The following is a 24,637-nucleotide window of genomic DNA, read 5'->3' as shown; positions in this document are numbered from 1 at the left end:
GAATAGAGGGCAAGTACCTCAACATAATAAAGGCCATATATGATAAACCCACAGCTAGCATTATACTGAACAGCGAGAAGCTTAGAGCATTGCTTAAAGCATTTCCTGTGAGATCGGGAACCAGACAGGGATGCCCACTCTCCCCACTGTTATTTAACATAGTACTGGAGGTCCTAGCCACGGCAATCAGACAAAACAAAGAAATACAAGGAATCCAGATTGGTAAAGAAGAAGTTAAACTGTCACTATTTGCAGATGATATGATACTGTACATAAAAAACCCTAAAGACTCAACTCCAAAACTACTAGAACTGATATCGGAATACAGCAAAGTTGCAGGATACAAAATTAACACACAGAAATCTGTAGCTTTCCGATACACTAACAACGAATCAATAGAAAGAGAAATCAGGAAAACAATTCCATTCACCATTGCATCAAAAAGAATAAAATACCTAGGAATAAACCTAACCAAAGAAGTGAAAGACTTATACTCTGAAAACTACAAGTCACTCTTAAGAGAAATTAAAGGGGACACTAATAAATGGAAACTCATCCCATGCTCATGGCTAGGAAGAATTAATATCATCAAAATGGCCATCCTGCCCAAAGCAATATACAGATTTGATGCAATCCCTCTCAAATTACCAGCAACATTCTTCAATGAATTGGAACAAATAATTCAAAAATTCATATGGAAACACCAGAGACCCCGAATAGCCAAAGCAATCCTGAAAAAGAAGAATAAAGTAGGGGGGATCTCACTCCCCAACTTCAAGCTCTACTACAAAGCCATAGTAATCAAGACAATTTGGTACTGGCACAAGAACAGAGCCACAGACCAGTGGAACAGATTAGAGACTCCAGACATTATCCCAAACATATATGGTCAATTAATATTTGATAAAGGAGCCATGGACATACAATGGCAAAATGACAGTCTCTTTAACAGATGGTGCTGGCAAAACTGGACAGCTACATGTAGGGGAATGAAACTGGACCATTGTCTAACCCCATATACAAAGGTAAACTCAAAATGGATCAAAGACCTAAATGTAAGTCATGAAACCATTAAACTCTTGGGAAAAAACATAGGCAAAAACCTCTTATTAGACATAAACATGAGTGACCTCTTCTTGAACATATCTCCCTGGGCAAGGAAAACAACAGCAAAAATGAGCAAGTGGGACTACATTAAGCTGAAAAGCTTCTGTACAGCGAAAGACACCATCAATAGAACAAAAAGGAACCCTACAGTATGGGAGAATATATTTGAAAATGACACATCCGATAAAGGCTTGACGTCCAGAATATATAAAGAGCTCACATGCCTCAACAAACAAAAAACAAATAACCCAATTAAAAAATGGGCAGAGGAACTGAACAGACAGTTCTCTAAAAAAGAAATACAGATGGCCAAGAGACACATGAAAAGATGCTCCACATCGCTAATTATCAGAGAAATGCAAATTAAAACTACAATGAGGTATCACCTCACACCAGTAAGGATAGCTGCCATCCAAAAGACAAACAACAACAAATGTTGGCGAGGCTGTGGAGAAAGGGGAACCCTCCTACACTGCTGGTGGGAATGTAAATTAGTTCAACCATTGTGGAAAGCAGTATGGAGGTTCATCAAAATGCTCAAAACAGACCTACCATTTGACCCAGGAATTCCACTCCTAGGAATTTACCCTAAGAACGCAGCAATCAAGTTTGAGAAAGACAGATGCACCCCTATGTTTACCGCAGCACTATTTACAATAGCCAAGAATTGGAAGCAACCTAAATGTACATCGGTAGATGAATGGATAAAGAAAATGTGGTACATATACACAATGGAATACTACTCAGCCATAAGAAGTGGAAAAATCCAACCATTTGCAGCAACATGGATGGAGCTGGAGAGTATTATGCTCAGTGAAATAAGCCAAGCGGAGAAAGAGAAATACCAAATGATTTCACTCATCTGAGGAGTATAGGAACAAAGGAAAAACTGAAGGAACAAAACAGCAGCGGAATTACAGAACCCAAAAATGGACTAACAGAAGATCAAGGCCTAGCTTGGATACCCAGAAAATGAACTAAGATACGATATGAGGAGGAGCTTCCGGCATCAGCACTCTCTGGAGGACTTGTGCCGGGGGATGATCATCAAAAAGCCTCCACAGGGATCTATACGATGCTGTGGTTGTGGCTGCATCCAGCCCACCGTCTCCTGGAGTTGCCATTGGAATGAGGAGGGAGATGTCTAGGCTGGCATGTGCATACAGTGAGACAACGAATTTGACCGGATCTGTACTGTTGGAACTCAACCAGGAGTTGGGAGGGGTGCAAGGTGTAGCACTCCAAAATCTCATGACTATAGACTATCTATGGTTAAAAGAACATATGGGATGTGAACAGATCCCAGAAATGGGCTGCTTTAATTTGTCTGATGGTTCAAGTACAGTTGGACAATATCCATCATATCATAGATAAATTTTCACAAATGCCTAGGGTGCCTAAATGGTTTTCTTGGCTTCTCTGGAGATAGATGGTAATTATAGATTTGCTTTGTTTATGTCACCGTATTCCTATTATGTTAATACGTGTGTGCAAATTAGTTAGTAGTTTAAAACCTATACATACTTAAGGTACTATACAAGAAGATATGTCAAAGAAATAATCAATCCTCCCATGTTTCCTTCATATGCTACATCTATAGCTTTTCTTCTTCCTTCCTAATTACAACCCTAAAATAGAATTTGTGCCTCATATCGAATTTACCGAGTATCATAATTCCTCCAGGTGGTAAAGATACCTCGAGACAAGTGCTGGGCATAGAAGCCACAGGGCATAAATCTGCAAAGAAGTAAAAAGCTAACCTTTTCAAACAATATGGCTTCTCTCTCACTTACCAACTTTACATTTCCCTGTCTGGCCCCGGTAGATGACTGGTTAGCCAGAGACGGGTAAGATTCCTCAAGGGAGGAACAACCTAAGACAGGCACAGTCGCAGGGGGGCCATCAGGTGAGAATTTGGGGATCAACAGAGGTGAGGCTCAGAACCTCACCCCCGCTGCTTTGAGAGAAATCTTCTGCATCCGTGGATGTTTTGCTGCCCTTGTCTAGCCTGGATTAATACTTAGTCCATAGGCACACACCTGATCATCTGATCATCTACATTTGCCCTCTTACAGCACTAAACTATGTTTTCTACCTTTATCTTGCATCTACCTACCACTTCAGCATTTTATTAAAAATAAAAAAATAATAATAATAAAGGGAGAAATGTGGGATCCACATATAAATCAAGTACAAAAATCAAACGAATATTCATATTTGACCTGATTGTTTATAGGTCATAATGCGTGATCAAAACTGAAAGTTTCTGTGATGAATGCCCTTGTACTGTTCACCATGTAAGAACTTATTCACTATGTAAGAATTCGTTCACCATGTAAGAACTTGTTCGTTATGCTTCAGAAGATTGGAGACTGACGAGAATTAGACTTGAGGTGGATTAATGATTGTACATTGAGCATTTACCCTCCTATACTGCATTTTATTGTTGTTAACAACCATTTGATCAATAAATATGAGATGCCCTCTCAAAAAAAAAAAGAACATATGGGATATGAACAGTTCCCAGGAATGTGTTGTTTTAATTTGTCTGATTTTTCTCAGACTATTCAAATTCAGTTAGACAATATCCATCATATCATTGATAAGTTTTCACAAATGCCTAGGGTACCTAACTGGTTTTCTTGGTTTCACTGCATATGGCTGGTAATTGTAGGTCTGCTTTGGTTATGTAGCTGTATTCCTATTATGTTAATGTGTATACGCAATTTAATTAGTAGTTTGTTAAAACCTATACATGCTTATGTTACTCTACAAGAGGTTATGTCAAAGAAATAATCAATCTTCCCATGTTTTCTTCTGTCTGCTACTTCTATAGGTTTTCTTCTTCCTTCCTAATTACAACCCTTTAGTAGAATTCGTACCTCATATCAAAAATTACCAAGTATCATAATTCTTCCCAGTGATAAAGATACCTCAAGACAAATGCTGGGCATAGAAGCCACAGGGCATAAATCTGCAAAGTAAAAAGCTAACCTTTTCAAAGAATATTGCTTCTCTCTCACTTACCAACTTTACATTTCCCTGTGTGGCCCCAGAAGATGGCTGGTTAGCCAGAGACGGGTAAGATTCCTCAAGGGAGGAACAACCTAAGACAGGCACAGTCGCAGGGGGGCCATCAGGTGAGAAATTGGGGATCAACAGAGGTGAGACTTAGAACCTCAACCCCCTGTTTTTTGAGAGAAATCTGCATCTGTGGATATTTTGTTGCCGTTGTCTAGCTTGGATTAATACTTAGTCTATAGGCACAGACCTGATCATCTACATTTGCCCTCTTGCAGCACTAAATTATGTTTTCTACCTTTATCTTGCATCTACCTACCACTTCAGCATTTTATTAAAAAAAAAAATAAGGGAGAAATGTGGGGTTCACATATAAATCAAGTATAAAAATCAAATGAATAATCATATCTGACTTGATTGTTTATAGTTCATGATGCGTGATCAAAACCGAAAGTTTCTGTGATATGCTGCCCTTGCACTGTTCACCATGTAAGAACTTATTCACTATGTAAGAACTTGTTCACCATGTAAGAATTTGTTCATTATGCTTCAGAAGATTGGAGACTGTTGAGAATTAGGCTTGGGGTTGATTAATGATTGTGCACTGAGTCCCCTATACAGAATTTTATTGTTGTTAACAACCATTTGATCAATAAATATGAGAGATGCCCTCCAAAAAAAAAAGAAAAAACAAACTCAAGGGGCTAATACTATAGGTATAAAACTATCTGGAGCCTAAAAAACTACAGTGAGACATGGCAGTGGGAATGCTATGTGCTCAGTCCTCCCAGATTTCTCAGTCTCCCATTAACCTCTGTCATCACACTTACAGCGTTAGTTACATTCTGGTTCACTGGGTGCCCTGCAGCAGCATGCTCAAAGTCCTGTCTGTCATAGTTGCTTAGCAAACATTTGTTAAATGGCACAGGCAAAGTTATGACCTCCTGGAACAACCCAAACGGAAAAGTACCAACTTCAACAGCCAGTCCTGGGACTAGGTTAACCTGCTTAAAAATTAATCAGAAGTCCATCAACAATATTGACGGTCATTCCCAAAGCCAACATCACAAACATGGACAGAGACGCAGTTTGTCCAGCTGGCTGTCCTGAAACTATGCTAGGGAAAAAGAAAAACTTGTCAAGGCAAATAAACTAGGTCTTAGAAACACACAACTCTGATCTGAAAGGAACATTGTTATCTCACCCTTTCCCCTCAAAAACATTTTCAAATAAAGTGCTAGGAGCAAACACGTGTTCTTCATGTTTTACTGGGGGATGAATATTTCTGAAGTCATGCAGCTCCAAATTGGGAAAAAGAAACGTCAGTCACTTTGAGTGAGACCTATTCAGACCTCAGTCGAGTCTTCACCCTCCAGGAAAAAGGACAGGCTCCCAAAGGCAAGCAATGACTCCAGTCGTTAACTGGATTTTCAAACAAACCATCTGAAATTCAGAATAAGGTGGAACTTACTCCTCAGATTCTGCAGCTCATTAGTACAACTGAATTAGCTTTGCGAAAAGCTTGAAACAGCATGCTCAGATCCTAGCTATGGAGAAACCCTCTTTCTCTGGACTTAGTTTTTCTTTTTATCAGGGGTAACAAATGCAAATGCCTACAGGTGACAGTATGGAAACCTGTAAGAGTGAAGCCCTTGACTAGATGTACAGTAACAGAATGAGGGGGATTGGGGCATTCAAGGCAATCCGCACATATTTAAAACACAGCAGCAGCCCACTGTTGCCATGGTAACAGGGGGCTCAGTGGTGCCAGAAGATCCCATTTTCCTGAGAGCTGGAAATCCAGATTTTTATGTGAAATCATCCAGTTTTTAAGTGCTGAGAACTAGTTGATTCTTTTTTTTTTTTTTTTTTAATATCGGAGGCCAACAAAACCTATCTGGGGACTGACCCTGACATCCATCCCACTATTTTATATATATTCTAATGCTGACCTCTGCCGTGGGTCTTCAGTAATGACAGATCTGAAAGACTGGATCAAACAAACATGCAGATGCAGCTTAGCTAATGGGAACATAACCTTGTAACCACAGTGTGCTGATAAATACTTAAACACCAGCAATCTGGGAGCAAAAGCCCTGGATTATAGCATCACCAATTTTGTTGGCATAATTGCCCCCATCATGGCCAACTTCAGCTACCAACATGATGTCATTAAACATGGAACTAGGAAGACATGCGCACACGGGCTATCTTATGGCAGGAGGAACTGGCCCCAAAAGCTCATGCTTCTAACTCTCCTTAGCACTTCCAGAAGGTATGAGTTCTGTTAATTCCTAAATTACTAAATTTAAGCCACACCCCTAAACTTAAAAACAGTAAGCCTGAGCTTGCCCTGAGACTCAAATGCCGTGTAAACAATGGAAGCTAATAAAAAAACTACATCAATCTCATGTGTAGGACTTTATGCCAGAAGCTATTGTTACCCATTTTGTAGATGAAATGCATCACTAGGGATCAGCAGGTTAAGTGACTTACTCTGGATCCCAAGTAGGGGAAGAAAGGAGTCAAGTACAAAAAACTTTCAAACTGTAACTGTGATGAAATAAAACACTGCTGGGAGCACTACCAAAACCACCCAAGCAAACATGGGTGCAGTGGGGCTCTCAAGCGTTAGGGGTCACCACAGGCACCTGCAGGGTCTGTGGGAACACAGTGTGCTGGGCCCCACTCCCCGTTTCTGAGAACAGCCCAGGCGAGGCTGAAGCTGCTGATCCTGGGACCACACAGTGGTCGTGAGTCCATCCGCACACCCCAGGGAGGTGACACAGGCAGCTGCTAAGGTCACGTCCTCTCCCTGACAGCAGCTGTGCTAACTCACTGGGTGGCTTTCAAGAACCAAATGAGATGGCTGTGTGAAAATGCTTGGGAAACATGAGTGCAAATTATGTGAGAAGTAAAATAATTCAGCTCTCCTTATCTCAAGTTGAAATACATTTGGAAACACTATTTCCACACCGAGACTCTGTTTTTTAGAGGAAATTCTGTGATTCCTTTATGTTAGAAAAAAGGTGGCTCCTAAACACAAGGCATGCTTGGGAGACACTCGTAAGAGGTTCTTATGGGCTTCTGCTTGGTTTATCAAAAATAACTAAGTAAAGAGCCCAAAAGATAAATCTGGTAAAAGCTGTCCCGAGAGGTTCCATCCCTACTCTTATGAGAGTATTCTATGGACCTACCACACCCTTTATATCACTCTCCTGGCAGTTGGGAAATGAGTCCCTAAACTGTATTTCAGAAATGAATAAAATGCACATCTGTATGATACCTTATGCTTCCCAAGGTGCCCTGGCTGACACTGGCTCCATAAATCATGTTGGAAGTGGCAGAAAAGGTTATCTTACCAAACCAAGAACAATTTGCATACAAAATGGTTGATTGTGAATGACAAATTACAGGGCTCTTTTCTCCTCCTAAAGGAAACCTTTACAATAGAGACCTGAGAGAGAGAGATGAATTTCAAATGTGTCCTATGAGTGAGAAATATAACAAAACCTTAAAGATGGCTTCTTCCTGCACACCCTACGATAAAAGGCGCCGGAGTTAATGGTCAAAGGTGTCAAGCCAGAATGAAGTGGAAAACGACGGTGTCTACTGCACCTTGTGCTCCTGCAGTGCCACAGGTTAGTGCCTGGAGAGTAGCGGGAGTCTTGCCAATAATAATGTTATGGAACAGAACACTGAGATTAAGGATTTCAAATATCCACAAGAACCCTACACCCCCTGAGGGTTTTTCCATTATTAACTTCTTTAGGTTGTTCCCTTGGAAATTTCTGGCTTAAGGCCAACTCTTACATCCTCACACCTTATAGAAAATGTAATGAAGCAAGGAGAAAATCCTTTTCTGTTCCCTAAATCTACTGTTGACCAGATAAGATTGTTGTGCTATGTTTGTTTGTTCAGAGGGTGGGTCTTTGGGTTTTTTAACTATTAAGAGTCACTCTAGTTTCTAATTAATGTTACTCTTGAAAACTCACAATGGAAAAGTAGCTATTGTACGGAAGAGCTAGGTGGACAAAAGGGAGGACTTTTTTCTATAAATTTTCTATTAGAATACATTCTGAGGGATACTCTTGTTCAAGTTAGGATTGTGGATGAAAATACTAGATATGGTTCAGAAAATGTCCTGGTAGGTTCTCTAAAACAAAACTCACAGGATAGGGACAGTGGGGATAAACACAAAGCTCCCTGAAATCTACATAATCACACGGAATCTCCACCTTGAGGACCACTTTTCTAAATGCTGCAGATTCCTCATTGGCTTGTCAATTTCTTAGACCACTTGTAGTTAGATTAAGACTTTCTTTTGTGTTCCATTTTGTGAAGGTTAATTTCTGCCAGTCAGAAATGTGTGATGTGATCCTTAAATGTTAAAAGAAGGAAGGGAGGGAGGAAGGAAGGAGGAAAGGAAAAAAAGAAGAAAAGAAAGAGGGAGAAATACAGCTTTGTGTAATTGAAAATATTCTACACAGGGTCTAATTTAATGCTTGTCCCAAGATTTACAGCTTTTTCTTGCATATTCTAAATTGGATGAAGACTAGGTGACATTAGTAAGGATAAGTACATTTACTATGTACGAAAAGGATATAGTCATCAAGTTTAATGACTGCTAACTAACCAGGATCAGCTGAACATCTTTTAGTTAGCCCTAATTATTGAGATTTTTAAAACACATTTCTACAAAGTTGTATTATACCAAAAACAGTGATTGAAAAAAAAAATTTATTGTATTGTATATTTATAGTATGTGCATACACTGTTTTAATGTTTGTTGGAATGTTTACTATTTACAGTAGTATATATTGCTCCTTTACAATCAGGAAAGCATTTAAAATTTTCTGTTCTGGAAAGGGGAAGAGTTTGGATGCAGCATACATCAAAGAGCCTGAGCACTTACGGTTCCCTCTGCCTAAAATACTCTTCCCCAGATACAGGCCTGGTTTGCTCCAGTGTTACCTCAAGACACAAAAACCTTCCAACTCGCCCTATCCCTGTTGCCCTACTTTGTTCCCCTCCACAGCACTTACGGCCATTTGGTATATCCTATATTCTCTTATTTAATTATTGACTGTCTCCCTGATCAGAACATAATCCCGGGGGCGCAAAGGGCTTTGTTTTGTTCATAACAGTACTTGGTACATAGAAGGAACATGACAAATACGTGTTGAATGAGTGAATGAATGCATAGGAAGATGATAAAACCTATTCATCCTCACAAACCCTGGAAGAACAGGCACAACATTTAGTGCACTGACAAGCAGGCTATGGGAAGAGACCTGACTTTCTCAATTGTGTCTTCACTTTGGCCAAGACAGCACAGACACTGAAGGCAGCAGCATACTTTCTTTATAGATGTATGCCCAGCTGGCCAGATCATTTGGGGCACATACTCCAGACTTGCTCTCCGCTTCAGGCTATTCATTAGGCTCCAGCAACCCTGCCCAAAAGAGCAGAAGCTTCTTTATCTTGGTTTTAATAGACAGGAACTTTCTCAGTACAGAACCTTGAGAGACACAGTTCCTCACGGCCAACCTACATTACTCCACAGGAGGGACATGGGCATTGACAGGGGTTGCATAAATGCTCCAGGTTACCTAGATTCTCTTCAAGTTCCCTGGTGGAGATGGAGAGACAGGATTCCCTTGGGGGACCTGGGGCACTCACGGCACTAGAGTGCGGTCAACGTTTCCTTCTGAATCTGAATTGAGCGCGTTTCAGCTCTTACCTGGGGGCCCTACCAGAGCCTCCTAATCTCTCTTTAGCTTTCATTTCCTTATCCATGCAGTACAAAAATTCTACATGTCCTGTTCTTCAAAGGTCTCATGATCCTTTCTCTTCTCACCACCTTACCAACCACCTTTTTGCAGATGATAAAACTGAAGCCCACTGGAGGGATATGTACCGCCCTAAGTCACCCAGGCAGTTAAATGCAGAAACAGGACTAGAAGTCAGGTCCAAAGCTTTTTAAATTATGAACTCAAATTCACTTTTCATGCTCCTGGATCTTAGCCTTCTCAGTTTTAGAAACTTCTTTGATCACTGGACCCCTTTGGTGGGAAAAAGGTCCCATGGATTATTTAACTAAGTGGCAGCATTGAATCCTACTGCTGGGTAGGGAGAGGGGACACGGAAGAAAAAAGTCAAAACTTGAACATAATCAGTCTTACTTAAGATATGTGCTAGGACTCCACTGACAACTTTTTTTAGAAACTACTTAGTACATCAATGAGATAAATGATGTTACTTTTGATGATACAAATAAATTTGCATTTATAGCTTTACTAAATGCCATGAATAATGCATTGATTGATTAATTTATTCATGGTAGATTTATTAACTGATAGATTTTATGGCAAGATTGCATTCCATTAGCTCCATGACAAAATGCCAGTCATGGGCACTCTGTGAGAAAATATATTTTACAATTTACCTCACTATATTTACAACTTGCTGGCAAAACTAACCCCCAGATTTTCTAATCCTTTTTCCTTTAAGCGATTAATGTTCAATCACTTCAATCTAGCTTCCCTTATTTTCTATATCTATTATTTCACTTTATTCTCATTTTATTCCCTATGAGATGAGGCTGGACATTATAGAAAGTATCTTGGATATAGAGATGGGAAAACTGGAACACATAGCTGTTAAAGGATTGCTAACTAAAAAGAAAGTCTGGACTCAATGCTTCTCATTCATGTTTTCCATTTAGCCAAATCTGTCAAATCTAAATGAGCAACACAGAGATGGTATGCACTACCGGTCAGGTTACAGCATTATTATTATGTAGAACCACACTCCCTAAATCTTATTCATTAATAAAGCAACTCACTTATAAATAATATCAATATTGTTGGTATTACTTTTTTTTGTGAACAAAACTTCTGAATGACATTCATAAAACACAAAAGAGCAAATGGATAGATAGAATAATTTTTCATAGGAGTTATAGCCTTTCCCAAGGGCCTCAGTCTATGTATTTATAAAACAGGCATAATGATTATGCTTTTCATGGACCTGCAGTGAGAGGATGGAAAATTCTTAACTGAAATACCTCAGAAGGGGGTTTACATCATCTTTACCACATTGCACAGTAGTAATTGCAACAGAAATAATGATGACAAGAATGGCTAATAATTACTGAGCATTTACTAAATGCCAAGTACGTATCACCTCATTTAATCCTTCATGTAACAATCCCTTGAGGAAGAAACTGTTTGTATAGACGCAGGCAAGGAAGGTGAAGTAACGAGAGCCCCCAGCGAATCGGCCAGCTCCTCCGTAGGAGGCTCATAGTTAGGGAACGGGCAGGAGACACACTCCTTCCTTCTCTCACAGGGGGTTTTGCTGTTTTGGCAAGGACAAGCCCGACCTACCATTCTGAAGTCCTCCTCAAACTTGAAAGCCCCGCCTCCCGTGGCACAGAGTGTAGTGTGAAGGCTGGAGAAGTTCTTCTCGCTGCCCATCTGGATGAACCTGTGCATAGCGCAGCTGGGGAAGCGGATGAAGTGCAGGTTCCCTTTGCGACCACACATGGTCAAGTTCTTCAGTTCCAGGTGGACGTCTCGGATGCCCGTTTTCCCATAAGCAGTGTTAGAAGTCAAATACTTCCTGATGCTCTTCAGGTTCTCCACTTCCTCCTGTTCCTCTTCAGCTGTGATATCCTTCGGTTCAAAGTAGACCAGTTTAACCAGCGTTCCACCGATATCCATGCCGAACCACGGGAAGGCTAGTGGACAGAAAGACAGTGTTGCTGAATTTTGTACATTTAAAGACACACTCAATTTTTGAATATTCAAGAATGAAATGAAGTGGTGTCACATATGCATTTAACATTCAATTTACACGAATTCAACTCTCTGTGCCTAAAAGAAGAGACTGGCAAGGAGAAATTTACAATTTAGATGGTGTCCATGATTCTGCTCACACTGTACTCTCAATTAGAATCAGCCTTGGAACTGAGTGGGAGATGAGAACTAGGATTCTGCAGTTCCCTAGGCCAGTCTCAATTCCCATGTACTTCACAGGGCCTGAGCGTCTCACCAAGCTGCATGTAATCACAATCCTTATCTGTATATATTTTGCATATATCATGGCTCCCACATGCTGTTTTATCAGAATCTCAGCTAAAGAAACAGCGATTCACTTTAGCTGTGATCCAAGCCAGCTATTCCACACTAGGCAAGCAGTAACTCTTAACAGTATAGAAAAATAAAATCCTAAACTCCCAGAAAGATTAAAAGCAGCAAATTCCACTGACAAAACCACGTTAACAACGATCTTATTTTCTGTGCAGAAGTTTGCAAAGCAAATCCCACAGAGCCCAGTGTAGGCTGGGAAGCTTGCTTGCCCTAACAGGAGGTCAGAGACAACCGGCAACAGTTCATGCCTACTAGTCGAATTCAGCTCACAGAGAACATTTTTGGTCCATTGCTTAAAATTCACAGTCAGCCTGGTGTAGATAGTAGGTAAGGCCTCGAATTGGGATTCAGAAGCAGCAGACAGGAACTTGCTCACTGCAACCCCTCCACCTCTCTGGACCTCAGTTCCCCTACATGTGAAAGGGTGGATTGCATTAGAAAGGTTTCCTGTTCTTTCCCCACTATAAGCTTCCTACGGATACTTTAAGAAATACAAAAAAAAGTCACAACCACCCCTCAATCATACAGGCTGACCAGTACCCTCATTTTAAACTCTACCGAAATATTATATGACTTGTCAACAGATGCCTGGGCTATGCAATCAGTGCTACGGTTATAATCCATTCTTATCAAAATAGGGAAGACACCTACTCCTGGACAGCATGGTGGAAGTGTATTCTGGAACATTGCTAGGAAAGCAACACATTTTGGAAAGACACTGGCAATATCTACTAAAATTAAAAGTACACATATATTTTTAATCCAGCTAATTCATGTCCTGGTCCATAGAAAAGAAAAGCACCAGTATTCAAAGATAGGTATAAGTGTTCACTGCAGCACCTTTTAGAGCAGCCAAATTTAAAAACAACAACAAAAAAATCTGGAAACACGTGCTTGCCCTTTAAAAGGGACACTGTAAAGTGTATGACTTCCAAACCACAGAATACTGGGCAGCCATTGAAATGAATGAAATCTAGCCCAGCTGCCTGCAGAGATAGCCACAATCCTTTGTTAATGAGAAAACTGAAAGCTGCCTAGAAGTGTAAATAATGTATTTACCCAATTTGGTTTGAAAAAAGGAGGGGAAGAAGGGAGGAAGAGAGTAAGAAAAGGAAGGACAGTGGAAGGAAGACCCCTATGTGTTTATGATTATATGCACACACAGAAAGGTATAGAAGGCCAACCCTTCAAGTTAATATCATTAGGGGGTCGCAGGATGAGCAGACTGTGTGGGTGAAGGCTAGAGATCAGATAAGGGGATGGAGACAGTTCTACACTTAGAACTTTAAGGACATGCAGAAGGAAAAAAAATAAGAATTCAGTGAGGATGGAAAATCGAGACCTCTCAGCATAGAATGGACAGAACAAGCTGTGTGAAACCCAGAAAATAATCTAGTTCTGTACCAGAAATTCAGTATTCACCCAGCCACAGCTGTCACCAGCCCTGTGGGACGAAGAGTCCCTATGTGGCCTTTGGTTTGGTTGGATATTGGTAAGTACAACCAACTACAAAGAGGATTCACTTTTAAAAACGCAACAGGAGACACTGAAACATTATATGTCATTTAGAATCCTGGTTTCTCCTTCCTACTTTCTGCTCACTTTTGAGTCTTTTCAAAGCTTTTGCTGGCAACTCAACAAAACAGTGGAAAAAAGTGTAAAGTTTTGATGATTCAGTTAAATATTTAACAGCAGTTTTGGTTAAGATAAAATGGGCAAATTGGAATACTGCATTAGTTTAAATGGTGATGGAAACTGCTTTGAATTACCTATGCTCATTTATTACTTTCATGAAAAATTGAATGCTCCTCTATCACATCTTAATGCCTTTATGGGACACTGTCATATTTTAAGCATACAGTTTTATTCATCTTCCTGATGTCAAGGTCTACCTAAACTACGTTTCCCATATACAAGCTGTGGATGGAGATAGAAGAGAAGGGAAGGACGGACATCCTGACATAGCTATTGTACATGACGCATGTTTTCTCCAATCCAGGATACCCAGATGCTTTGATAAAATCAGCTGAACCACTGATAAGCGTCTGTTCTGTGTTTGCCAGAAGTGATGCTGGTTCTAGATTCAGAATGTTTGCATTCACCCTTTACTCCTCCTCCTTAAACTAGATGCCATTTAAAAATTTTTCTAGAATATGCATCATGATGCTCAGCAGGAGACCGGGTTGAAAGTGGACAAGAATAATACTGCAAACAAAGAAACTGATGTACTCCTTCAAAACGGTTTTTACCACAGTGAGGTGTGTATACACTAGAAGCTGATGTTCATGAAACAAAGTGCTGTATAGATCAGTAGTTCACTTTAGGTCCAGCCTCTCTCTCAGCATATTCTAAAGAATAAAAAGAACTATTTCCTAAAGAAATTCTTGCACATGAGCACTAGGAGACATATACAAAGATATTCACTGTTGCAATATTAATAATAAAAAACCTGGTAACAGTCTAGATGTCCATCTATATGTAAATAAAATGTGGTTTATGATGGAATACTATATAACTTCAAGGATCAATTAGATTTATATGTCTCAAAATGGATACAGTTCAAAAATGACGCTGAAGGAAAACTGCTTTAATGGTGAAAAGTGATGTTCAGGTCATCAGTTCCAGGCCAGAGCAGGTAAGTACAGGCATGGAACCCTACAGAGCTTTCCCATGGCAATGGGAAGCATTCCAGATAGTGGCTGACCTGTCAACCTAGCTCTTGGAGGGAGGATGCAGCCAGTCTTCATTGCACATACACTACGAGCATGAAATAAACCTTTACTCTACCGAGATGTGGGTATTGTCTGTTAGAACAGAGCCTGGCCTATTCTGACTGCTTCTTGAAATAAGACTTGCTTTAACAGCAACAAAAAATGTGGCACTGGCTTAGAGGCTAAGCAGCAGGGAGTAAGGAAACGGATCTGGAAGCTGGCAAAAGCATTTGATAAAACCCAATTTGTAACTTGGAGGGCAGATAACATACCTAAAGAATTAGTAGATTCTGTGGGAGAGGTTGAGAGTCATCTGTTAGTAGCATGCGTTGGTTACTATTGGCTACTATTGGCTGCATTTTAAAATGGGTAACCAAAAAAAAAAAAAAAGAGAGAGATGCTCTCATTAAATAACTGACACTTCACAAGCAACAAGGAAAGGGAATAGAGTCCACCAATCAGCCTTGCAAGGTTGGAAAAACCAGCTGCTTCTTTTCCCCAACAGATAAAGGATAAAACTGAGAAAGGCTTTGCGTGAAAAACATCAATTAGCATTTTGCTTTGGGGTGTGGTTAAAGGAAGAGCATGGCGGTCACACTCACTTGGCTTAATGGCTTGACACTGAAAGATTGAAGGTCTCCAAATAGAGGCAGTTAAAGTTGTGGCTTCTTAGTTAATTCTTTCAATTAGCATAGGAAAAAGAGACTTGAGGTGTGGCTTCCCCACCAAAGCCTGATAGGTTCAAAGTATCATCAATTAAGTCAATAAATGTTAAGAGATTGGAAGCAAAAGCCCTCAGGTGTACAGTGAATAAAAGCATGCCAAGAACTGAGGGCTTGGCATATGGAATCATCTAGAGTTAAATAGATAAGAAACCTATGTCTTTTTGAAAAGAGTTGTACTGCTAAAGAAACCACCAGCCTGAACCTAAAAAGGTGGGAAAACTGAGAAAAGTTTTCCTAAAGAACTGTTAAGCCTCCAACCCTTTAAAGCTGGGAAGCAGCTGAAAAAGTGGCTGCAGGCCCTAAGGAGGGCATATTCTTCGGTGCTCAACTTTAGATGTGGTCAAGGAGGTTACTGGAAAATGCCAAGGGCCAAAGACAGCAATAGACTGGGGAGGACCTCCCCAAGAGAAGAATCAAGACATTCTCTACGGACAAGGCAGGATCCCAGAGGGATTTTGGAATGGCTTCAGCATTTTAAAATGACTGAGGACCAGTGACTGGATGTCTTCCACTTGCCCTCTTTATGAATTGCAGTGCACAAAGGGTTTTCCAATTTTGGTTTCACTGTTACATAGTAATATACAAGGTGGGGGAGGGGGTCAACATCAGAAAACTTGCCTCTCTTAGTTCAGAAGTCTCGAGCTCAAGAGGACCCTGGTCTAAAGTTTGTGTCAAAATGACTTTGTATCACCCCCTAATTTAGAGTGCCCTGGGCAGCATCCAGATGCCGTGACTGGGTGGGGCTTGCAGGTTGCCCCTTTGGAGACAAGATGACTGTATTCCACCTGAAGGTGGGAAAGCAAGCCAAATACCTGGTAATCAAAAAAGCAAATTGTGGCGGTCACTAGTGCTGCCACCGGATATTTCTGGTTCTCCTCCTACTAGGCCCATAGGGGTTAGACTACATGCAATTCCAAGACATTTTATAACTGAGCTGGGCAATGTGCCTTAGCTGTCCAGGGAGTTGTGAATGGAAATGGTGTATGTCACTTCAAGGCAAGAAATTTATGGCTGGTATGAGATCTTTTCAGAATTTTTTCTGTTAGCATGACCAGAAAAATCTAAGATAATGATTGCTCCATCACCTGGGTCACAGAGTGAAGACAAGGCTGAATGGAGCCCCCACCACCACTCAATAAACTTGTAATATGAAGGAAAAATAAACATTTGTTGTTTAAAGCCACTGAGATTTGAGGGTTATTTGTTACTGCAGCATGATCTTGCCTATCCTGATGAATACCTTTCATCAAAATCTTTGGCTGGTTTTTTCCTCTGGAACCATTCCTCTCCTACAGGACTAGATCCAGGGACTGTCAGTACTGCTGATAAATGTGGTAGCTGAGTGTTAATAAAAAGGTAGGTAGGTCCTGCTGCATTTATTTCTGTCTAAAAATTCCTCCAAACATCAAACCAAGATTGGTAACCTAGTAATCATAAAAACGAGGAAATGAATCTGTATTCTAAATACTTGGTGAAAATATTCAAGAAATTTTATTGGTAGTTGATGGCTTTAAAACAAAGCCTGTTTCTTAAAGACCTTTTCAGAACAGTGGAATAGTCTCTGAGGGGCATTTATTTTTCCAGCAGTAAATTTCAAGGGTTATACAGTGAACTCCAAATAGCAAAAAATGAGCAGAGTGAAACACACACACTCTCTCTCACTCTCTCTCTCTCTCTCTCTCTCTCTCTCTCTCTCACACACACACACACACACACACACACACACACACAGAAAAAGTTTCCTAACAAAGAAACAGTTCTAATGGCTAAGGGAGTCTGACATTAGAAAATCTATCTCCTCCTGAACAACAAGTTACAGAGCTTTAAGAGGTGTTCCTGGAAAGGCAAGGTTCCCCAACACCAATATTTCTTTCTGTATGTAAATTCCGAGAGCTCAGGATTAGTTCCTGTGGGCACTGAGTCTGACTCAGTCACCAGTTGCTGTTCTGGGCAGCTCAACAGATATCTCAAGGTTCCACCGAGTCAGAATTTGTTGTAATAGTTGTGAATAGAGACCAGCAGGACTGAATTTCTCCCACTATTTGTGAATAGATTTGTTAAGCAAACTAATAGGTGGAAAAGATGTTCTGAGGATTGCGTAATTGACAGAAAAATAAAAAGAATTTTAAAGCACTTCAGAGATATTTTTACAGTAACATCAATACTAATTATGTTGAAGTTGCCTAAGGACTACCATATGTTCCAAAAAAAAAAAGTTTGTTAATTTAGAATCCAGGTGAGTAATAGGATTGTATTTCTTTAAAAATTTGCAGAGGGCCAGCCTTCCCTTTATGACATCTAAATGTGGTTGAGAGTATAATGTAATTTTTTGCAAATATATTTACAGAGGCATTTAACACTCTGAGGAGGAAGGGACCTTCAGTCGAGTCCAACACCCTGTTTAAGGATATAAAAATGAATGCTTAGAGAGATCAAGGAGTTGTCCAAGGTTACCCACAGTAGGTACAGAATCCATTTTGATCTTCATGAGCCAATACATTCCCCATTTTTCAAAGCTAGTCTGAGCTGAGTTGTTTGTCACTTGCAATTGAGAGCATCAAACAAACAGAATGATTGTGAGCAAGTTTCTTTCTTGGGCCATTTACTAAGCTGTAAGATGGAGGTGCACCAACTAAATACCAAAGTTCTGTTTGGTTCTCACATTCTGTCATCCTCAGTACACACACACAAAGCTCTCCAAAACCATACTTACAACTGCATCAGACATAAAAGTTGAAAACCAAAGAACTATTTAAGGACCTTGAAGAAAGTGGTAAATGTAAAATGTAATAAAAGGTTTTCCATAACACTGTAAAGAAACCCATAATTATTGCACACAGAGCAATCTGCTAAACATTAAATACTTTATGCAAAGAAACTTGAGTCATGTTTTCTTTAAAAGTAATGCATACCAGATTTCTTTAGTTTGAATTTTAGTCACATGGCAATACCCAGTGTTGGCAAGGGGAAAAGGAAAGAGCACTGAGAGTGCCAGTGGGAATGGGAATGTGAACTGGTGTAACCTTTCCATGGGGGTATTTGGAAATATATACTAAAAAGCTTCAGATTCTTATACCCTTTGATACCTTACTTGCACTTTACCCTATAGAAGTGATTATGCATGCATTCCAAAAGTTATCTTAAAAAAAAAATTGAAGTTTTACTCCTAATAATAGAACTAACTTACTGCCCCTAAATAGAGAGCGGGTTAAATAAATGATCATCCATCAATGCAAAGGAACAACATACCAACATTAAAGTCATTTGTAGGGTGGCATTTAATGATGTAAGGAAAATGTTCATTATATATATATGTATATTGTTCAATATATAAGTGTTCATATATATATTGAATATATACATACATTATATATTCAGAGACTATTTCAGTGTTCTGAAAAGGTCTTTAAGAAACAGGCTTTGTTTTAGAGTCATCAACTACCAATAAAATTTCTTGAATATTTTCACCACAGTATTTAGAATTGTTTTCACCTATATATAGGTGAAAAGGGCAGGTGAGTAAATCGTTCATTTCATATGATTAGAATTCTGTGTGAAAATTAAATGGTTATGTACACAGAAAACAAGACTGGAAATGAGATAAAAATGTTAACAGCCATTATCTCTGGATCATAGATTAGCTTGTGTTTTTTCTTCTTCCAACTTTTTTGATGATGCACTTCAGTTTATAATCAATACATTAATTTTCATAATCAGAATTATATTAGAATTCTCAATCAAAAACTTCTCTGTAATGATGCAAAAGAAAAACCCAATGTTTTAACTTTGCTTCAACGAGCAGAGAGCATCTGTGGTCCTGCCCGTGAAAACAGTATGCTTTCCCCAGGTCAGCAGCTTCCCCTGTTCAGGCCGTCCCCTAGCCACATCAAGCCTGCTACTGAAACTGCTGAGACACAAGCCACCCACACTGGCGGGGAAAGCCTGACACCCCAGAGCAGAGCTGTTTAGCTAGTTAGGCTCTTGATATCACAAGGGCCCCCAAAGGTGGGAATTTAGAGTAGGAAGTCCTCATCACCCACCTACCCTGTTGTCAGGACAAATCCTGTATGTTAAACGGGGTGACTTTAGACCCTTCCGGGAGTGTAGGCATATTTGCAGCGAAGGATCACTGAGGGGAAGGCCACGCACCCCGTGTGACAAGAGCCCTCCTGCCACTGGTACAGCCTCGGATCCCATCAACTTTCTCCTCACCCAGACAAGGGCAGGAACGATGGGGCTGATCAAATTCCCACATACGAAAGGGTAAAAGAGAACAGCGAGGATACCTTTCAGAACTTCCGAGGCAAGAAGAAATATTTCACATCAGCCACCAGACCCGAAGTCTGAATTTCACTATCCTGCCACGCAGGCCCAAATTACCTGTTAGGCACATTAGACTCAGTACCCAGGAGCTGCAAGATTTTTAAGCAGTCATGAAATACTATAATTTCTTTTAAAATCAGAAGAAAAAGATGAACTCTCAGGTCAAAGAAAATGTTGTCATGTTCATATCAATACATTCATCTGTACACCAACACAGTCGCAAAATATGACTTCTATTTATTTTGCATGAAGGAAGGGGACTAAAGGCCAAGGTGCCCGGGGTCCATGAACGTGACCCTCTATTTACATTTTGCTCCACCCCCACCCAAGGTTGGAACTGACAGGATACCTGGCCAGAGTCTACTTTGCATTTGCAATTTGAACTAGGTCTCTCTGTGTTGCCTACAATTGTATTTCCTTAAAGAGACTTTAATTTTAGTATGTGGTACAACTAAATTTTAAAGTCAAAGGTTTAATTATTTTTAAAGATAACTGGCTATAATCAACCATGGTGTTTCTCACATTCACCTCACCATAAAAGCCACCTTTGGCACTTGTTAAAAATACCTGGAGATTCCAGTGCAGTGGGACTGGAGAAAATGTCTTCAGTGAGGGGGCCCTGGAATTCTCACTGGGCAAGATCAAGACCACTGTTCTAGCTGAATAAAAATGAATGCTGTAAGTAGCCAGACCACAGTGTAAAAGTGAAAAGTCAGAGTTTGAATGAGCCACCCTTGCTTGTAACTAACTGCAAGAGCACTCAGGCTGACAGCTGAAGGCAATGCACAGTAATGTCCCACCAGACGTCCCATTCCCAGGAGGGATTCGAACACATCTAATTGCTAGTTAATGAAATTATTTATGAACCATTTATAATGTGAATGCTGCAGGTGATTTTCAAATTTAAATACATCTTTTGAAGTTATCATCCATCCATGACTAAACCCCATGGCTATGGCTTTAGGAATGTTTCGCATATGATCACATTTCACCAGTGCACTCCTCTCTCCCAGTGACTCCCATTTGAGAGGTAACCCTGCATTCTTCCATGAAAAAGTGAGCTCTGGCAACAGTCCTCATGTATTGAGGTCAGGCAGGCAGACATTCTTTGATTCGCAACCCACGTGGCTGACCTTGACACAGGCAACCACATGAAATCAGAACAACAAACAGAAACACCAACATAAAAGCTATGTTCCTTTTTTTTTTTCAGGTTAAGATTTGGGTGGAAAAAAAGCCCTTGCAGGGTGCCATTCTGGTGGCCTCTATAAATATATTCTTAGCTCGGATGTGAGCCAGGATGAGCAAGAAGGGGCAAGATGCAGCTAGAGCTAATGGCGCCCAAAACGTCAACTTTTTGGGCTTGAACTTTTCCTGGAGTTTCTTCATCAAGTCCCCGAGCAGCTCAGTGAGGTGCAGTTTCTTTCCCAAGGTCCTGGAGCCTCTCCCTGCCACCCTCATGAAAGACATCAGAGCAGAAAGAGAGGTGTCACTCTAGTAATCACGGAGCTCATCTTCTCCCTGTCGCCCCTGTAGTCAAGCCCTGTATTTTTGTGCTAGGTCTTCAGGAGGGGAAATGGTAGGAAATTGGTGTCCCATCCCACAGTAATGTTCTCAGGCTAAGGAGATGGGAGGAAAACACAACTGCAGACAGTTATGGTCATCATCTCCATTTCTTCAGTCAGGAAGCTGCCTGCCCTGCCCAGTAGAGAAGCAATGGATGCTGAGCATCAACCTCAGCTTTAATTATGCTACCTTCGTCAACAGAAATACAATCCCTGCACTAAAAAGAAGATTTCATAGTTTTGACTGTGCACAGAAGTGCCATGGGACATGAGTTCAGTGCACCTGTATGTCTATTTCCAATGTGGTCATTTCAGCCACCACAGTTGGTCACAGCATCCACCCAGGAATGGCTCCTTCAGCTACCTAATGCCCACACCAAGGCTCAAGATGGTAATCTTATTACCTACTTAAACAAATCCCAATTTAAACCACCAAGAGGTTTAGCTTTATATCTTGATAAGCCACCAGAGCAAGCTTACTCACTCTAGGGATACTGCTGACAATTTATTACCAGGGAGTGGTTAATTAGAGAGGCTTTGGGGAGAACAGATTGCTAGGCGGTACTGCCAGGCAGAACAAACAGGTCTACCAGAAATGGGTTCTATTCATTTATTTTTGCTCCACTGGGGAAGTCTGGTAAATTTTTGAAGTCAAACTGGGTGGGGACTAAGTCAAGACATGCCAACTGCTCACATGGCAATGCAAGCTGAAAGAAAGAGGAGATCACAGCAACCTCTTCAAATAATCCAAGACCAACTTCATGCTTATGCATTGACTGATTCATTGAACAGTTATTTGTTTTGTTCCTAGACAGTGTGAGGCACTATGGTACATGCAGCAATGAACTTGCCCCCTTGGCACTTAGGATCTAGCCCGTAAGGACTGATCATTAACAAAGAACAGTCTGGAAAGGAGTGAAAACTCTGCCAGCTTTATGCAGGTTCCCTCTTAAGCAGAGTAACTATCACAAAATGTAGCCTGACACTTCCTAGCCATTCAAGAATCTTCTAATTAAGCTGGAGATGACATTCAAACCTACAAAAAGTTTAAAATCACAAGATGTTAGTGTTGGAGGGGCATACGAGCTCTTTTAGGGAAGTACACATCAAAACCACAGGGAGATACTACTTCAAACCCACTAGCATGGCTATAACTTAAAAAATGGAAAATAACAAGTGTTGCTGAGGATGTGGAGAAATTGAAACCCTCGTACACCACTGGCAGGAATATAAAATACTGCAGTCACTTTGGAAAACAGTCTGGCAATTCTGCAAGAGGTTTCACATAAGTTAGTATATGATCTGGCAAAACCATGCTTAGGTATAAACCCAAGAGAAACGAAAACATATGGCCACACAAGACTTGTATGTAAATGTTTAAACTGTCAGCAGCACTATTCATATAGCCAAAAAGTGGAAATGACTCAAACATCCATCAGGAAGTTAACGTGGGCTATCTCCATACGGTGAAATATTATTTGGCGATGAAAAGGAACAAAATACTGATACACACAAAGACATGGGTGAATCTTAAGAATACCATGCTAAGTGAAATCACAAAAGACCACATATTATATGATTCTATTTATATGAAATGTCCACAATAGGCAAATCTATAGAGACGAAGGAATAGTGGTTGCCTAGGGTTGGGAGTTGTGGAGAAAAAGAGAAGTGACTACTCATATAAGTTTTCTGGGAGTGATAAAGATTCTAAAATGGATTGAGGTGATGGCTGCACTCTGTCAATATGCTAAAAACCACTGAATTGTATACTTTAAATAGGTAAATTTACATGTGAATTATACCTCAATAAAGTGGATTTTATAGATATATAAAGTTCTGGCTCAACCTTCCATTTATAGATAACTTTTAAAATATGAATGCCAAATTATAACTGTTTTTGAAGGAAATCTTTCTAAAATGCATGACCCACTTTCCCATAATTGTAAAGAAAATAAACAGAAAAAAATGTTTGCTCTTTCTGATGATTCAGGGTCCTATGAGAATCAGTTATTATGCCTCATATACACTGATGCCCTCAGGGACCACCTAACCCTGTGCTTTCCAGGCTGCTACAGTTTGACTATTCTTTTGTCTCTGTTACAAAGCTTTCTGTGTCTTGCTTTTGAATTAATGCTGTTGATTGCTTGCTGTTATCAGTGTTGCTACAATAGGTCTATACCAAAACTGCTATGTATGAATGCAGAGTAACCAGAAAATCAAGTCTGTTAAAACTGTGACTTTGGTAAGAAGAAACAGAGCACAGGAAGTACTTCCATGTACAAAATGCACAAGCTTCTCCAATTTCACCTACTTTCCAGCACCGAATTTGTTGTCCTCCCAGGTTCTGAGCTGCCTCTTGGATTACCGCTGGCAAGTGGCCAGAGTGATGATCATTGTAATTAGTAAGAAATGTTTTTTACTATAACAATTTTTATCAAAGTCACAGCTAGATATAATAACTAATTGGGAGAAGAGATTAAAACTGTAAAAGTGTAAGTATGAACATTCAAAATATTTTATTTATCTGGTGCCATTTAGAGTGCTGTTCTATATCATTAAGGTGAGATTTTCAAACTCCTTAGCACTGAAACCTTTTAATCACATCTTAACTCTGGACCTCACATGTGAAAGAGATAAAAGCAACATCTTATTTACATTGGTTTATTTTACAAAACTTACCACATGTTTAATATACAGTTCATCAGGGAGAAGGCTGCTGTATTGAGAATCACAAAGGCTGGAGAACTGCCACTACACATGATAGCGGCAGTTTCATGAACTTCAGTGTTCGATTTACTATTGGAGTTTGTTTGGATTACACAATATGGGGAACAGCTTGATTCACAGAGAGTAGGTGCAAAGCCTAACTGATTTTTGAACTGCTTTCCTTGCAATCTCAGGGATTTTTGAATAAAAAATGATTCAGTATCTTGAATTTACTGAACTGTTTCACAAAAGTTTACTGTAATTTCACCAAACAAAAGCATCTAGACCTTATAATAAGTGCTAAAACACTAAGGCAGCCT

At 40.0% G+C, this 24,637-nt stretch overlaps 1 protein-coding gene across 3 annotated transcripts in view; it reads right to left on the bottom strand.

Moving 5' to 3' along the window:
- Positions 1-24,637, bottom strand: part of PANK1 (pantothenate kinase 1) — a 58,541-nt gene that overhangs the window by 22,156 nt on the left and 11,748 nt on the right. For all 3 annotated transcript variants that reach the window (XM_073240716.1, XM_073240717.1, XM_073240718.1), the window contains exon 2: positions 11,520-11,872. In XM_073240716.1, the coding sequence (XP_073096817.1) occupies positions 11,520-11,872 (353 nt within the window). The remainder of the gene's footprint in view (positions 1-11,519; positions 11,873-24,637) is intronic.

The sequence above is a fragment of the Manis javanica genome, chromosome 7 (assembly GCF_040802235.1).
Source record: "Manis javanica isolate MJ-LG chromosome 7, MJ_LKY, whole genome shotgun sequence".
NCBI classification, from domain to species: Eukaryota; Metazoa; Chordata; class Mammalia; order Pholidota; family Manidae; genus Manis; species Manis javanica.
Note: the sequence above shows the minus strand (reverse complement) of the source record. Positions and strands in the feature narration are given on the sequence as shown.